Source organism: Lissotriton helveticus, chromosome 5_1 (genome assembly GCF_964261635.1).
Source record: "Lissotriton helveticus chromosome 5_1, aLisHel1.1, whole genome shotgun sequence".
In the NCBI taxonomy this organism is placed as follows: domain Eukaryota; kingdom Metazoa; phylum Chordata; class Amphibia; order Caudata; family Salamandridae; genus Lissotriton; species Lissotriton helveticus.
The window spans coordinates 2,133,043,466-2,133,055,594 of NC_136065.1; the positions used below are offsets into that span (position 1 = coordinate 2,133,043,466).

At 50.9% G+C, this 12,129-nt stretch overlaps 1 protein-coding gene across 1 annotated transcript in view; it reads right to left on the reverse strand.

Moving 5' to 3' along the window:
• Window positions 1-6,192: 6,192 nt before the first annotated feature.
• GPR107 (G protein-coupled receptor 107) overlaps window positions 6,193-12,129 on the reverse strand; it is a 315,329-nt gene continuing 309,392 nt past the window's right edge. Inside the window, exon 18 of the mRNA XM_078646219.1 lies at window positions 6,193-7,333. Coding sequence (XP_078502345.1) covers window positions 7,237-7,333 — 97 coding nt within the window. The 3' untranslated portion in view covers window positions 6,193-7,236. The remainder of the gene's footprint in view (window positions 7,334-12,129) is intronic.

Below are 12,129 nucleotides of genomic sequence, written 5' to 3' on the forward strand. Positions count from 1 at the left end.
AGGTAGGGTCTGCAGGAGCTGGCCTATACTTTTTTTCCTATTCTGGGACTGATTACCCTTGCCCTGGCTGTATCCTTAAATATATCAGGTGCGTGTTTTAGAACTCCCTTCAACATGGGAAGCGTTTTGACACTTTTTCTGCAGTAGTGAAGGTGTCAAACAGGAAGTCTTCTTCCACAGGGTCACTATGCATGTCCACATTGTGGAATTGTGCTGCCCTGTCTAAGAGTTTGTTGAAGACTACTGTGTCATCTGTAGGTGACGGCTTAGTAGGATAAGTGGGTACATCAGGGATGGGATGGGTGTCATAAGGGTCTGTTGGTTCTTCCCAAGGTTCCTCTTGGTTAGGATCTTGTGGGAAATAATATTGAGGCTGTGGCTCTAACCCTGTGTCCCCCTCATCGTCCCCATGGTGAGAAGGTGAGGTAGGTGCAAAAGGTGTGGTAGGCATGAAAGGTTGAAAAGGGCTGAAGGGTCTTGAGAGAGAAGTCCGAAAGTCCTTTTTCTTCAGTGGAATAGGTGAGTTAGGTTCAAAGTCGAAAGGTCTCTTTTTCCTTTGCAAGATGGTAACTTTACCAGTCTCTGGGTTAATGTACATTTTAGCTTGGTCATCTGATGGATCTGGGTGGAATAGTTCTTCCTCTACAGTCCCGGGTTTAGTGTTAGGCTTTTTGGGCTCGGTAACACTTGCTTTTTCGACGACTTTTGTTGGACTTTTTCGGCTCGGGCCCTGATTTCGGGTCGACGAGTGATTTTGGGTCGACCGGAACTTTCGGGTCGACACTTTTTGTGTTCCGTAGGTTTCTTTGGATGAGTGTCTTTCACCGAGTCTATGTTCTTTTTCGGATCGACTGGTGTCTTTGGAGCCGTTATCTTTGGCTGGATAGGTTTTTCCAGCTTTGATACTGGTTTCGGTACGGCATCAGTTGCCGGGTCAACGGTTTTTGGAACAGCAGGCTTATTCGGGTCGGCGACCTTCTTCGGTTCGGCGCCCTTTGGCTGTGTGCCTTTGTTCGGGTCGACCAATTTTTTGGGGTCGACAGTCTTCTTCGGCTCGACGCTCTTAGGCTGTGCGGCCTTTTTTGGATCAACGCCCTTCGGGTTGGCGACCTTCTTTGGCTCTGGAACTTTCTTTGGGACGATGTTACTGGGCTCTGGGCTTTCTGAAGGTTTCGGTTTCGGAGCCGAGCTGGAAGGCGGGGCTGGCGAAAGTTTTTTATGATCTTGGCTAAGGCCTTTTGGCGATGCCTCGACCGGAGCCTTTGGTAACGGGTCAATTGGTGTCGGGGATAGTGTACTCACGATTTGCCCCGATGGAATTTCGTCGTCAGAGTAGTCCTCAACGGTGACGATTTCTAGGTCAGAGTCTGGGGCGTCCTGTAGATCCTCGTCATCATCGAAGATGTTGTCCGGTTCCGGTGCCTGTCGCTGCATTTCTTACACCTAGCAGCCCGTTGGTTTCGTATAGTTTTTTTGGATCGAAACTGGGCACAGGCTGGGCAGGTTTCTTCCCTATGGTCTGGGGAAAGGCACTTGTTGCATACTTAGTGTTTATCAGTATGAGGGAACTTGGAGTGGCATATTGGGCACCTTTTAAACGGGTCACGTGGCATCGAAAAGGCCCAACGGCCCGCATCAACGACCGATTCGAGATGGAAGTTTTGGTTGAGTAGAGAGGTACCGAACGAGAACGATACCGACGAACTTGAAGGCCTTTTGGCCTTTAGAAAAGTTTTGTTTTCGATTCCGAGTTGGAGAATAGGAGTTTGCATCCGAACCCAATGGCGGAAAAAACACAATCTGAGGATGGAGAAGATGCCCATGCGCACTGTAGTCCAGGGGAGGAGTCACCTAGCTCGTGATACTTCGAAGACTCTTCCAGGACAACAAAGTGCAATCATCTGGACCCAACACTAGGCGGCAATCTATGCACAGATATGAATTCAGCAGCCCACATGCCTCGAACATACGCTTACCACCCATGACGAGGCGTCAAATCACTTTACTCTCTTTTGCGTGTGTTCTCTCCCAAGTTGCAGCTTGCCCTCCCACTGTGTTGCTTAGACCTCACTCCCATCCCCAAGTCATTCCCGCAACCTGCTCACGCAATCATTTATTAAAGAATTTTTTTTTTTTATAGCATGTTCACTCTACATTTTAAAACAGCACTTCATCACAACTTTTTTAAAATAACGGATTCCTCTCAGATCGGTTAATTAAGACAAAAAGAAGTGCTCTTTTATATGCAAGTAAATGCATGAGTAATGCGCATACAAAATGACGTGGTGGTCACGTCACAGCATTTTGTTTTAAGGAAGGACAAAAAATTGCAGAGCAATTGGCAATACCTATGGGATTTGTCAATTCATATTCGACCTATCCCATCCCAACATATTCTCTTTGGTCCCAAGAATTTCGTGTGCATTTCATCTTTTCTGTGGGTTTGAAAGCCCCCTAATCTTAGAAGTCACCCAAACATCAGATCCACTGCTTTACTGTGGCCCCTGTTCAGATAAGTGCCTGTATTATTTCAACAGCGACAGATGATAAATGCAGCAAACTGCTAAATATAAAGTTTGACAGCCAGAAGGTAAGAAACAGGTACACCCCTGCTGACCTCTGGAGCACAATCCACTCTCCTCCCCTGGCGTCAGAGCATCACCTCCAGCCTGCGCTTCGATGACCTGGTGACCTCATTCGCGAGTGACCTAGACAGACGAGATCAATCCACCCCAGAGACAGAGACCTAGTCCATTTATATAACCTTTATTACCACACCCTTCATTTAGATATGTATCACTGCAAGAAAATATTTTATTCAAGTCTCCTTATATTGATCATTCTCCTGGTCTTCTTATGAACACATTCTGCTCAACTTCCTTTTAACGTATAAATACAAAAACTGTATGGAGCCATATAGATATCAATCTTGGATGAAAATGAACTATTTACAGATATACAAACATCATACAACAGAAAATCCTGCTCCGCGGCACGACCATACTCCTTGTCTTTGGGAGTGAATGCGGACAATAGCACAGTCATGCTGCGATGTCGCCATGATTCTACTGGGGTGAGCGGACGTCCTGGTGAGAAAAGAGGGTCGTGTTATCACATCACCGTTCAGGATGACATGCTGTGAGTGAGAGGCTTGCATTGAGAAGGAGTCGTCTTCTGTACGGATCTCGGTCCATGATACTGTATTAATGCCCCACCTAGCCTCGGACTCTTCATTGCAATCGTTGCCATCTAAGAGTTCTTCACTTTAAGGCCTGGTTCAGGGTCTAGTCCACGCGCAACTGGTGGATGGAAGTTCCAGATCCTTTGAAGGAACCCAGGCGAAAGATGGTGCTTGCTGTGGACTCGAAGACCATGAACGAAGGGTCAGGCGGGGCTTGCTGCGTATTCTGTGAGGGCACTGATGGCCCCAGAACTCAACATGCCACTGGTCTGTTAACAAGGGGTCATGTCAGAGGTCAGGGTAAGGGTGCCTATGGCCAGTCCTTCTGCCCAAAATGGACTTACTCTGCAGTAGTTTCACTTCATGTCAGTACGGTTACATATCACCCATATACATGCAGACACCATATGTACCTCGCGTCTACCACACCACACGCAAAGCACTACACAAGAGGTCTCTGTTCATCTTAGGAGGTCTTTCTTCCCATGAGGTCGGGAATAGAGTGCAGAGTATTGATACGTGATCCTTAAAATGTCAATGTATCCATTCTGTACAGCTTTATACAAACCGATATGTACAAGTAAACGAGAGGAGTGCTACTATCCCAACAAAGGGTCGGTGTCTGCACAAGACACAGCACAAATCTAATGTTTCTCAAAATAAAGGATTGCTAAACTCACAGAAGCAAACTAAGTCTGACATACAGAGACAGACAGACGATAAACACAGTCAGGCACTTAAAGAGGGTCAGACACTCATCTGTAGACAGGTTGCTGAAATGCAACCTGCGGAGCATCTAAAAGGTCCTATTCAGCACACCTGAATAAGGGGCCGGCCTGGCACCTACACTAAAGACAGGCCATAGGGATACAGCCACCAGGACAGCAGTATTGGCAGCCCACCAGAACAGGGCGGTGTGAACACAAAACGACTGACTGCCAAAGCAAGGTAGATCGGAAGACAGGGAATCGGCTCAAACATATACGAAGTCACATGCAAGATGAAGCTCCTGTCCCTGCAGATCTAGCTCTTGCACACCCTAGCTTTACAATACCAGGATTGTGTGCCTGGCCCCTGCAATACCCATCTGTGTGCCCTGCCGGCCTTGTGCACCAGACCAATGCAATACCAGTCACACATACTATACACATGCAGTATCAGCCTTGTGCACCAGTCCAATGCAATAGCTGTCATGCATGGTCGACATGTGCAGTACCAACCTCACGCACCGGATCGATGAAATCCCACTCAAGCATGGTCTACACATGTAGTACCAGCCTCGCCCACCAGACCAATACAGTAACAGTCATGCAGGGTCTACATGTGCAGAACGGCCTTGTGCACCAGACTCTTGCAATACCAGGCATGCGAGGTCTACGCGTGCAGAACTGCTGCAGGCACCAGACAGATGCAATACCACTCATGCATGGTCAACATATGCAGACCTTGTGCAGTGGACTGATGCAATACAAGTCATGCATGATCTACAAGTGCAGTATTGGTGTCATGCACCTTAACACTTCAATATCCATCGCCTCGACTCTACCCCTCAACTATTTGTCTCATGTGCTCTAAACGCGAAGATAATCCTTCTCAGACCCACTCGTGCAACTTCTGGCTTGTGCACTCCACTACTGCAGCCCCTCCTTTGTACGCTTTGCTACTGCGCCTCCTCCTTTGTGTGCTCCACCCCTGCACAGCCTCTGCCTCGTGCGCTCCACCCCTGCACAGCCTCTGCCTCGTGCGCTCCACCCCTGCACAGCCTCTGCCTCGTGCGCTCCACCCCTGCCTCGTGCGCTCCACCCCTGCACAGCCTCTGCCTCGTGCGCTCCACCCCTGCACAGCCTCTGCCTCGTGCGCTCCACCCCTGCACAGCCTCTGCCTCGTGCGCTCCACCCCTGCACAGCCTCTGCCTCGTGCGCTCCACCCCTGCACAGCCTCTGCCTCGTGCGCTCCACCCCTGCACAGCCTCTGCCTCGTGCGCTCCACCCCTGCACAGCCTCTGCCTCGTGCGCTCCACCCCTGCACAGCCCCTGCCTCGTGCGCTCCACCCCTGCACAGCCCCTGCCTCGTGCGCTCCACCCCTGCACAGCCTCTGCCTCGTGCGCTCCACCCCTGCACAGCCTCTGCCTCGTGCGCTCCACCCCTGCACAGCCTCGGCCTCGTGCGCTCCACCCCTGCACAGCCTCGGCCTCGTGCGCTCCACCCCTCTACAGCCTAGGCCTCGTGCGCTCCACCCCTCTACAGCCTCGGCCTCGTGCGCTCCACCCCTCTACAGCCTCGGCCTCGTGCGCTCCACCCCTCTACAGCCTCGGCCTCGTGCGCTCCACCCCTCTACGGCCTCGGCCTCGTGCGCTCCACCCCTCTACGGCCTCGGCCTCGTGCGCTCCACCCCTCTACGGCCTCGGCCTCGTGCGCTCCACCCCTCTACGGCCTCGGCCTCGTGCGCTCCACCCCTCTACGGCCTCGGCCTCGTGCGCTCCACCCCTCTACGGCCTCGGCCTCGTGCGCTCCACCTCTCTACGGCCTCGTGCGCTCCACCCCTCTACGGCCTCGTGCGCTCCACCCCTCTACAGCCTCGTGCGCTCCACCCCTCTACAGCCTCGTGCGCTCCACCCCTCTACAGCCTCGTGCGCTCCACCCCTCTACAGCCTCGGCCTCGTGCGCTCCACCCCTCTACAGCCTCGGCCTCGTGCGCTCCACCCCTCTACAGCCTCGGCCTCGTGCGCTCCACCCCTCTACAGCCTCGGCCTCGTGCGCTCCACCCCTCTACAGCCTCGGCCTCGTGCGCTCCACCCCTCTACAGCCTCGGCCTCGTGCGCTCCACCCCTCTACAGCCTCGGCCTCGTGCGCTCTACAGCCTCGGCCTCGTGCGCTCCACCCCTCTACAGCCTCGGCCTCGTGCGCTCCACCCCTCTACAGCCTCTGCCTCGTGCGCTCCACCCCTGCACATCCTCTGCCTCGTGCGCTCCACCCCTGCACATCCTCTGCCTCGTGCGCTCCACCCCTGCACAGTCCTCGGCCTCGTGCGCTCCACCCCTGCACAGTCCTCGGCCTCGTGCGCTCCACCCCTGCACAGTCCTCGGCCTCGTGCGCTCCACCCCTGCACAGTCCTCGGCCTCGTGCGCTCCACCCCTGCACAGTCCTCGGCCTCGTGCGCTCCACCCCTGCACAGCCTCTGCCTCATGCACAACATAACCCCCACAGGATATGCCAGTGGTTTCTCCCAACGTACTCTGTATTTCAGTAACGTCTTGAGGACTTTGCCTCCTACTACACACTAACTCACTATATGTTTCATACAAACTACATGCCGTTTGCACATATCCCAGCATCTGCCCCACACCTGCTATACTTTAAAAGCACTTGCCCCACATGCCTTGTGCATGCAGCAGCCCAGAAGCTACCCCAGATCTCCAACATACCTGCACCAGGGGCTTTCCAGCCTGCTGTTCGTTCACCCTCCACCACAGCATCAGCACGTGCCAGGGGCTCTCACTCTCCAGCCTTGGCACAGGTTTGCCACCCTCTCCAGGCTCCTTCGCCATCACTCCAGGACGAGTGTATTTACATCCCGAGAGCAGGCTGAAGAGGGTGCTTCAGCGTGAAAGGAGCACTCAAGGAGGCGAGGACAGGCTGCTGGCCTCGGGCCCGAGCCAGGAAGCGTGAAGTGCAGAGGGTGGCCCTGCGCCCAGTCTACACAGAAGGTATAGAGCGAATGCTACAAATGAGCCCACCTCAACCCAGCACTTGAATAACATATCACACAGCAGAAGGAATGGCCAAAGGCACCTTGCACCCAACTCCAACCCCGAACCCCAAAGCAGATGAGGTGCCTTAGCCCACACATTAGGGGAAAGGGGCTGTGGATGTGTGCACCCAGGAAGGCCGAAATTAAATAAGTCTCTAAAATCCAGAAAAGTTCCAGGCCGCACCAAGAGGCCAGGGCACCCTCACGGAGGGGCGCAGACGCCGTGGCCTTATGGCCAGCCTATATAGAGGTATTAATAAATTAAAAGTTTGTGCGCGTGCGCCGCTGTCGGCCGGCTTTCCCATCATGCACTGCTCTCCCAGCTGGCACGTGGCTCTGCGGAGCCGTTCACCACCTTCTTCACTTTCTTGACCCCCTCCATGGCACCAGACGTCGTCACCCTGGGGGAGAAAGGGGAGAGTTACACAGGGAGAACTTGAACACTGTTCAGAATACATGGTTCAACCAAGAAACAAGACAAGGTGACATTGCTCCAGAAATTATTACACACACTGCACAAAAACACATGCCAAATTTGTGTTACAAGTGGCTCCTGTCCACTCACCCCACTCACCGTCAGTTCTGTAAGTTTAGGCCGCCCGGTTTTAAGGTATTTATTTTTTGAGATTTCTATCTGTATTCATCTTTATTTATTCTGTGTTTAGTGTAAACAATGAAGCTTCAAAGGGTTCACTTTCATTTTTTATTTAACTGACATGCTTAATGTTTGAATATTCAGTGGGGTTTAGCCATTTACAGTGCAATAAAGTCATCTGAAGACATCTGCATAGTAGAACACCTGCATTGAGAATTCTTTTAAAATATTTAAATCTCTCCTGCCTGTCATTCTGCACAGCTAGTCATGATTGAATATAGTGAGACTCTTCCAACCAAAAAAACCTCTTTTCAGCATTTATTTAATTTTATTTGATTACTACTATTGTATTCTGCTCACATATATCATTATTGTGCGCCTTACATTTGTGCAACCGACACTCATCTCAAGTCTTAGTCCTGTATGCACTGATTACTACCTCATACACCTTGGCCGCTCACTAGTGTCACTTCTGTTCCATGCAGCCGGCTATTATTGTCTGCATCTGTATTCGGCTCCAGTATAGCATTTTGATGCGCCCTACACTTGTGCAACCTGCACCCACTTCAAACCTTATTCCTGTAAGCACCGATTACTACCTCATGTACTTTGGCTGCTCACTAGTGTCACTGTTTGGTCCTTGCTACTGGCTATGAATGTGCACCCTCCCACACCTACCTACACTCTCATCCCAACATGGAACCCATCGGCAAGCACACATATAGAATCAACTACCCACCCGCACTCACCAAAAAAGCCGCTAAACGCTTTAAACACAACTTCCTGAGGTCCCACCCTGAAACTCCCTTTGCAGACACCTACTTCTCACCAGTCAATGGTTCACTCAACAGTGATATCATCTTCCATACCACACGCAGAGTCCAATGGAGAAAATCCTTCCTCACCTTACTCACCGTCTCCACCTCCAGGAAATTCGCGCATGGCCTAAAACTCGCCATCACACCATCCCAACTCTTCCTGGGCAGAAGCACCATCACTATCTACAATAACGGGATTATCCTAATTCAATCCACAGACAAGAACCTGGAACTACTAGACAACCTGTTCCCCACGTTCAAACAACACCTCTCCAATCATCGGACCCCCGCTCATAGCACCTTCAGTCCCATCACCCTTGACTTCACAGCCCCCAACCACAACCCTTCTAACATAGCTCAACCCCAAAACGACACGCACCCTTCCTCCAACCCCGGCACCTTAGACATTCACCCACCTAATGTAGCTACCTCACACTCCTCAATCACAGTCTTAGATCCCTCGCCCACATACTCCAGCGGCACCCCCTCCCCCCCACCAACCTCACCTTGACCTCCACTCATACCACTCCCATTCCTGTCACCCCTGACACCATAGCCTCAAACCACAAGCATTCTAACCAAGCCCAGCCCCAAAACGACATGAACCTCTCCTCTACCACCGGCACCTTAGTCATTCACCCACCTACTGTAGTTACCCCACACCCCTCAAGCACAGACATAGATCTCTCCCCCTCATACACCAACCACCTCACCCCTCCCCCTCATACACCAGCCCTCATTCCCATTCCTTTTACCCCTGACACCACAGCTCCCACCCGCAACCCGCCTAACCTAGATCAGCACCAGACCGACACGCACAAAGACAAACCCCACCCTTTATCCCCCCCATCCTCAGCCCCCACTTCCACCCATTAACTAATCACACAGAACACACCACCTACATTAACTTAACTCCACCCCCTCAAAAAAGAACCATCTACAATCCCACTTCCCCCCCCATTCTCACCCCCCACTACCCAACTTACACCCCCATCACCACTAACATACGCCCATCCTCCACCCTGCTCTCTCCGCCTACCACCAATACTCTCATCCATACCACCAACCTCCCCCCTATGTCATCCACGCCCAATCCTCCCATCCCCACCTCCAACACATATCCCACTCTGGACTACATTACGGCCTCCCTCCACCAGCTCAAAGAAGACATTCACATCATAAAACAACAACTACTCTGCACACACTCCAGTCACCCCCCACCCAACACCCTCCTCCAGATCAAACAAGACATTCACATCATCAAACAATTACTCGGCACACACCCCAGACACCCCTCACGCGCCTCCAACATCACCACCCCTCCCAACTGGTCCTCCACCCGGGCGGCTAACTCTCGCACTCAACTCCCCCCGCACTGGACCTCAATCCCTGTTCACAATCGCGAAAACCGCCCCCATCGCTCCCGCAACCCTCTCTCGGACCTCGACACAATCACCCTCCTCCGCTCCTACGACCCAGCTCCCCATAGCAACACACCCGACACTCTCCTCGCCATTCCTACGATTCACTCAAATCCCCTTAGACCCCCCACACTGAACAACAGAATCGCTATCCATAGTAACCTGAGTAAAGTCCCCCTCGCTCTAAAACCCCCTCCCTCCCTCGACACACCCCGTCTCAAATGCACCCTCATCAACTGCAGATCAGCCTCTAGACACTCCTCCGCAATCGCTGATCTCATTTTAACATTGGATCTTGACTTAATCATCATGACTGAAACGTGGCTAACAGAATCTTCTACACCTATAATGGACATTCTGGTTCCCCCCAACTACCACATCACTAGACTTGACAGGTCTGGCAAAAAAAAGGTGGTGGAATCGCATGTATATACAGGAGCAACCTCTCTGTCTTGAAAGTAACCTCCCCCTCCCCAACCTCTTGTGAATACATCTGCCTCGATATTATCAGTGAGGGCAAACCGATATGCTCTCTTCACAGCATTTACCACCCACCCGGCGACAACCTTACCTTCTCCCAACAAATCATGGATATGATCTCAACCAACTCTGGGCGACAACTCACACAAATATACCTTGGTGACTTCAACCTCCACTGGAACGATCACAATGATGCAGTGGTAAAAGGTCTGAAAAATTTCCTCAACGCCCTTGACCTCACTCAAATATGCAACAGTCCGACTCACGAGAAAGGCTCTATCCTCGACCTTATCATCTCCAAAGAGGCCTCTATCCAACTCTATTCTATCCAACCCTGTGACTGGTCAGATCATCATATTATCACATTCTTCATTAATGAAAAAGTTAAATTTAACCCTGTTCAATCCTCCAGGCCCAAAGTCTGGAAAAGAGACATGAAAAAATTAAACTCAAACTCTCTACCCCCCCAACAGCTGCAACCTATTACTTCCTCCTACTGGCGTTACGGACGTCCAATCCTTGACTGATTACTATCTCAACACTATGACCTCAATAATTAATGAAGCCGCACCATTTCAGCTAAAAAAAGCCTCCGCAAAAATTTCCAATCCTTGGTACAATGGGAGTCTCAATGACGATAGACGTGCCATGCGAATGGCAGAACGCACCTGGAGATCAGCTCCCTCTGCACTGAACCTAAAAATCCTGAAGAAAAAGAGAAATGCCTACTTCAGGAAAATAAAACGCTCAAAATCAAACTTCTTCAGTCTTCAGCTCGACCAAGCCAAAAATCGTCCGAGAAAGCTGTTTGAGCTTATCAGAACACCATCCAAGGAACAACCCCGACCTCTCAGCACTATGCGGAAAGCACCCTCCTGCGAAGACTTCGCCTCTTTCTTTATCCAATAAACCGACAACATAAAGAATGACCTCCTCATTGACGCAAGCATCTACTCCAAACCCCACTGCATAGCACCCACTAAACCAAAAAACAATGCTACATGGTCATCCTTTGTCACCTACTCGGAAGAAGAAATTGGCAGACTGCTCAGTACTCTGAAACCATCCAATCACCTCACAGACCCCCTTCCGGCTAACGCTGTCAGACCTTACCCCTTCGCTCCTTCCACTCTGGACTAAAATCATTAACAGCTCACTTCAACAAGGGACCATTCCAGACTCCCTCAAAGTTGGACAAGTCACACCTTTACTAAAGAAACCTACAGCCGACCTCTCTGACCTAACCAATTACCGTCCCATTACCAATATTCCGACTCTTGCCAAACTGTTGGAAAAATGCGCACAAATACAATTGACTAAACACATTAATCAGTTTGATCTCCTCAACTCTCATCAATCAGGCTTCCGAGCAAATCACAGTACAGAAACTGCTATGACTCACATAATTGACGACGCCCTTCAAATCCTAGATCAAAACGATACCTGCCTCCTCATCCTTCTTGATCTCTCCTCTGCATTTGACACCGTCAAACATGAGAATTTACTCGAACTATTAAACACAAGAATGGGTCTATCTGGAACTGTGCTCAAGTGGTTCACGTCCTTTCTACACAACAGGTCGCAGAAATTCAAGAGTAACAACTTGATGTCCTCGCCAATACCTGTATCGCTAGGCGTACCACAAGGATCCTCCCTATCCCCAACTTTGTTCAACCTAGTTATGGAACCTCTCACCACCTTGCTACAAGATTCCAATGTACACTTCCACATGTACGCTGATGACACCCAACTTTATCTCAAACTACAATCACCCAAAGACATCATGCTCTTGAATTCTATGATCAGAAGCACCCAATCCTGGCTGGCCGCTAATCATCTCAAACTCAATGCTCTTAAAACAGAGTTCCTTCTGATCTCACCTC